The 6,126-nt window shown below is 41.1% G+C and overlaps 1 protein-coding gene across 1 annotated transcript; it reads left to right on the top strand.

Annotated features, from left to right (window-relative positions):
- The first annotated feature begins 986 nt into the window (after positions 1–986).
- Positions 987–4,857, top strand: ssna1 (Sjogren syndrome nuclear autoantigen 1). The gene is made up of 3 exons (XM_071918774.2): positions 987–1,311; positions 2,922–3,121; positions 4,591–4,857. Exons 1-3 carry the CDS (start codon positions 1,260–1,262, stop codon positions 4,681–4,683), a joined length of 345 nt encoding a protein of 114 aa, XP_071774875.1. The 5' UTR covers positions 987–1,259; the 3' UTR covers positions 4,684–4,857.
- The last annotated feature ends 1,269 nt before the right edge of the window (positions 4,858–6,126 follow it).

Here is a 6,126-nt window from a genome sequence, read left to right on the forward strand (position 1 = left end):
ACCACAAGATTTAAAGATTTGCTTTCTACCTTTTCTTTAAAGATATAGTACACCCTCTGTTTTGAAGTTAAAAGGGAATGCATGCCTGATAAAGTCAATTTCTCACCTCATCATGTTAGCCTGTTAGCTTACATAAATACCCGCCGTTCACCATTTCGGCAGGCTTATTTGTTAGTTTTTGTAACTTCATTGTTTTCCTTTTAGGGTTTGGAGAATGGTGCACAGGTTGTGTTATAATAAAGTTCTTTGGTTTTGGTGATTTAGGCTCTGCAAGGAGGGAATTCAATTGTATTAAAATATGCTTTCAGTTCAGTTTTAAAGATATTAAAAATAAGGTTTGCTTGCTGACCATTTTGTTTTATGAATCAGGTATCTTCCCAATAAAATAAGGAGATTGATTATAAGAGATTTAAGTGTCCATGTTGTCCATATGAAAATAAAATATATGTCCTTTTTTGTGAGATTGACATTCAGAGTTGGGTTTGTCCATAAGAAGTCCTCAAGTCCACTCCAAAGTTCTCATATTTTTCTCAAGTGTGTGTTGCAGGATATAGAGCTCAATTTCCCATTCATTCCTCCATTGACGTTTCAGAAAATCCTGAAGAGTTTTAAGCCTGTAACCAAGCCAACCAACTACGAGATGAATCGTGACCATAAAACATTTGATTCGGAGCAAAAAAATAAATAAATTGGAAAACGGGAAAAAAAAAGAAAAAAGAAAAAAAAACTTTGCCTTTTTTTCTGTTTTCCAACTTTCTTTTGCTCCGAATCAAATGTTTTATGGATACGATTCATCTCGTAGTTGGTTGGCTTGGTTACAGGCTTAAAACTCTTTATATAAGGATTTTCTGAAACGCACATCCATGGGAGGAATGAATAGGAAATTCACTTCCTGGAACCGGAGCCGTTCAAAAGTGGGCGGTCACTGTTGAGCTCTATTGGCACAAAATGTTTGTCGCGTGATGATGACGGCTGAGTGTGGCGGAAGCGTCTAGTTTAATACATCCATCCATGGCGCTGAACAGCGGTTCAGTTAACGTTAGTTGTCCTGGAAACTTGCTATGTAGGGAGACTTTGAAGCACTTTATTGAGGGAAGACCGGTTTATATGCCCGCCTTTGTGGGCTCGGGGAAACTCGGCATTTGAAGTGTTAGCGAGATAGCTAACAAGCTAGCTAGCCGCGCAAGAGAAAGAGAAAGTTGTGAATGAATATCTTTGAATCAAACGGAGTCTGAAAACCTGTTGAAATCAGAGCCGACATGACCCAGCAAGGTGCTGCACTTCAGACCTACAACAATGAACTTGTCAAGTGTAAGTGATCTGTTTGCTGTCGATAATCGTCGGCTAATGTGTTTTGACATTGAAAAGTGTTGTAGCTGGTGAGTTGTACGTTAGGTAGCATGTCAACTCGGTGTAAAGTGAATTGTCAGTTCAGCGACAACATAGTTTGGCGCGCAGTTACAGTGAAATCTGCTGTTCTGTGTGTGTGCTTTATTATTCCAGCCTTTGACCTCTCAGATACTGTGACCATCAGTTACGGTGACACTGCACAATCTGATTAACCTGCAGAGATTATGCAGACAGTTACTGTTCCCTAGTTGGAGAGCAGTCTTTAGCCTTGTTCAGACAGCACTCGTGTTAGAGCTGCGACAGGGAGGCTGGTGGTTGTCACTTTGGAGGACCTACATCAATTTTGTCCTCTCTGAAATAACTGTCTTGGCAAATAAACAACCAAAATGACCTGTTTTTTTGTAATAAATCTACAGGGTTTCCCCCCCAGTCCTCTTAGATTAAGAGCAGAGTTTACTCCAAATAGACTATAAGCAATTTGGAAGTGGAATACAGGTTTTACACAGACTTTATGCTACCTAGATTGTGGCATAAGTTTTGTAGTTCTGTGTGGCCAGCATCACGCTGCTGACGACCCCGGATGAAGCTCTCATCCTGAGGCGGTTATTCTCATCAGGGTTTTCTCCTTAGGCTATCTTTTACCCCTTGTCTGTAAATTCTCTATTCATTATTTTTCTCTCATACTCTTCTTGGCATAACATTACTAATCCCTTCCTCCTTCATGTCAAGAGCAGTGAGTTCATTGTTGACATCCTTCCCTCTTCGGGAGATAAGGGTCTCAGGTGTTACTGTTGCTGTACAGGGGGTTTAGTTCAGGGAGACTTTACTCTGCAGATGTCTGGCCCGCAGCTTGAGGAACCACTACTGGTCATGATGATTCATTTGCTAACTGTGGTGTCTATTGACATTTCCTCATGTCACTGGCAATAGATTCTCAGTATTAGGGGTAAACTAAAAGCCTACCATGTTCCTTTTGGCCCGGTCCATGCAGTATTTAGTGCACATAAGTTTATTAAGGTACAGCTGAAAAGAGAGTCCTTAGGTCTGTTCAGCATCAGACTGTCATCCAGCACCCAGGCTCTGGGAAAATATGGTGGGATCCCTAGACAGCTCATAACTCATTGGGTCTTGATCCATAGTGAAATCTAAAATCTGTAATTGACTGTGGTGCAGCTAAGCCATTAGCCATCTACTCCTACCAATGACAGTCAGGATTTACATCAAGGCCTGGTGCTGATGTAAATCCGGAACTGCTTGGTAAACTAGTAATAGCCAGTGAAAAATGATTAAAAAAAGCATGATCATTAGTCAGAAGAGAGGAGAAACACAACGCACAAAGAAAGAAACCCTAGGCTCTCCCATTACTGAGCATATAGTGCTCTAGATGCTCAAATACTTTTTACATAGACAGTTTGGCTGCTGTAGGCTTAGCTGTCGGCCTAAATCAGTTTAATCAATGTAACTGTTCGGCTGCTATCGGCCGAAATCAGTTTTATCAGTGAAACAACAGAAGTAACAATATAAGACTACCCTCTGAACCACCAGTGTAACTAATGTGCCCTCTCTGTCAGGCATGGAGGAGATGTGCTCAAAGCAGGACGAGCTGAACCGTCAGATTCAGCAGGAGGAAGAGGAGAAAGTTCGTCTGCAGCACGACATCCGCGTCCTCACAGAGAAACTGAGCCGGGTGAACGAGAGCCTCGCCAAGAGACTCGCCGCCCGCGCCACCCTAGACCGCACCATCGCTGAGACAGAGGCTGCCTACATGAAGGTTTGCATCTTGACTGTCTTGGGTGCTATTTATGCTTTTTATATTCACTAATAATTAACAAAAAAAGAACAGTCTAATTACTAGTTCGGACCATCTTATTCCACTGGTTGTACGCACCAAAATGTTTGTATAAACTGGAAGTTTATAATGTTTATTACTTCTGAGGCAACTCTTCAAACATTTTAGTGTTTGTGTGTTTGTCATGTGTCTGTGCTCGGGATGTAGTGGAGGGTAAATCCAACAAAACCCATTTTAACCCCCTTTTATAAAATCTACATTTATATACATTAGTACAGTGGTTCTCTACCTTTTTGGCCCGTGACCCCTTAAAATGAACCAATGCCATCACAGGCTGCACATGCAGAGTGGTGAACAGTTCAACCAAAGAATGATTTTCCCTTTTCAGGTTCTTTCATTTGATTAATTATCAGAGGAGGCCTGGAGGCTGAAAACTATTTTATAAGAAAAGAAAAAAAAATTGAGAAATATCTGAAAAAAATAGACATGATAATAAATTTCTGTCGTAGAAATGTTTTCTCCCTGTCCAATAAATCATCTCCCGACCCCCAGGTTGAGAACCACTGCATTTGTGTCAGACTGGAGTTTATGAAAATTTCTAATTATTTTCTGTTTGTATCGGTGGTTGTCCTCCATGTGGTCGTAATCTACGAATTTTAAGGTTAATACACCTTTTATATACCGTCATTTTCCATCAGTGGTTTGTTCCCTAGAAGATGATGCACCATGTTGTCCGACTGCAGAAAGTCCATCTCTCACACAGGCACATCCCACTTATTGACACTGAACTCCCACTGACCGCCTAATCACTGCAAACAAACACCCCAAAGCTTCGCTTATTAAAAACAACAAAGTAGCCAGCAGTGCCGAGACCCTTTTTAAAATTACTCTACGCCATATTGTCAGGTAGAGGTGGGTGTGTATGTCTTCTAGGGATGGGACGACATGCTTATCTCACAATAACGATTCCATACGTAATATGGGCTTCACGATTCGATAAAAGTTCATAAAAAGTTAGATAAAAAGTTCAATGACAACAAAGTGACTGTGCAGAATTATGATTATTTTATGAGACACAAATCTTTCTAGCGATGGCATTGGCTTGCTAGAACAATTTAAAAATGTCACATTACAAAGTGCAAATAATATTCATTTGGATGGACAGCTTGTGAAATTGTGATGGGCAAGCCGTCTCATTTGTGATTTACTCCAGCAGAGTAAAATGTAGCTAATATCGTGATGCATTTTTCTGCCCCACGATACATAGTCACATTTTTGTATTGCGATATATTGAATTTCGATATATCGTCCCATCCCTTATGTCTTATGGCTAATGCTTTTATTTCGTCTGATTTTCATGGATCGCACTGTTGGTGCGGTGTGTATATATTTCCCTTCAAGGGTTAGCAAAGTGTCTTGTCTGACGTGTCCGTCTTTCTCCTCTCCCATAGATTCTGGAGAGTTCACAAACCCTTTTGAGCGTCCTAAAGAAGGAGGCAGGGAACCTCAGTAAAGCCACAGAGCCCAGAGGGAAGGACCATTAATGGTGACAAAACGCCGCTGAACTCTCCGTTTGACCAACAGCCACAACAGCATTGGCTCTCTGCACTCGTAACGCAGTTTATATTTCACTCTGGGCTATTTGATATACATTTGATTGTTTTGTGTTTTACAGTTCTGATTTTGTATTCTTCTAATAAAGGTTGCTTTGGCTGGAGGTTGCTTTGGCTCTTGTTTTGTTTGAATGACAAAATAGGCAGAATGACAGATGAAATTAGTATGTAGACTACAATACCGTTTAGGTTGCAGCAATGCGTATTTCCGCTGGTTTAACACATGGTCTCCCTGACCAAGCCATTTTAATGCAGTCTTCTTTGATATGTAAATTGTGAGGAAATGTAGGACAATACAGGTTTAGGTGGAAGCAGCACACCATTTTTACTTTCCAGAGGCAAATCCTCTGCACAAACAAAGGCTTGTCTAGGAGATTGGAGATTTCCAAAGCCTTTAATTCACCATTTTCAACTGAGGATTATTTTTTCTATTGCTCATTCAGTAACTGGTTTGAGACTCCTTTGGTATCAAATCTCATAGAAAGCGGTAAAGAGATGTCGATGTCGGCCAAAGTGTACTTGGATGGAAATTAACACGTGCATAGTATTCACGCATATTCAAGTCTTCTATTTATTGAGCTTTCATTTGTACAAGTGTGACATCACTTTTTTGCCCAAATCATTGACAATAACTTTACAGTAAGCACATCTTTTTTTTGCGATGTAGATTTACAGACGAGGAAGAAAAAGAGTACAAGGTGGAGCTTCTACCACAGTTGCTACAGTATGACAGAACACGAACTGCTTACTTTTCAACAGGAATAGACAGATAGGAAAGTACTGCGGTCCAAGGCAGAGAGAGGGCGGCCGGTGTGACATCCCTGTGTACACTTCAGAAGCACTCGGTCACGTGTGCGTCTCTACGTCCAAACAACGGCCATCATTAAAGTTCTTGCTGGTGTCATGTTATACGATCACTGGGACATCCCGACATTAAACTCTGCCTCTTTGGTCCTTTGCTTTACTGAAAGACCGAGACCATCAAAAAAAAAAAAAAAAAAAAGCAAAAGATTTCCACAAAGAGCTAATGACTTCCTTGGGGATTTGGTCGTACAAGGCAGCAGTTATCACAGATGGGTGTGGCTGGCGCGAGCTCTGCGGGACCGATCCATCGGCTTGACATGAGCCTGTGATCAATAGCCACGTCTCCACAGCAGGTCCAAATGGGGCTTGTTTGGGGCCAAATTCAACTTAAAATTTAAACTATATCCTTGGTGACAAATTATCTCAATTGGCAAAAAACAGAGGTGTGACCAAGTCAACTTTGCTCGAGTCCAAAGTCAGTCTCACGTCTTGAGCCACAAGTGTCAAGTCAAGGCCCAAGTCTAAATCAAAATTTCCATGTCATTAATGCCAAGTCAAGTCTCAAGTTTA

Source organism: Centroberyx gerrardi, chromosome 2 (assembly GCF_048128805.1).
Source record: "Centroberyx gerrardi isolate f3 chromosome 2, fCenGer3.hap1.cur.20231027, whole genome shotgun sequence".
Lineage (NCBI taxonomy): Eukaryota > Metazoa > Chordata > Actinopteri > Beryciformes > Berycidae > Centroberyx > Centroberyx gerrardi.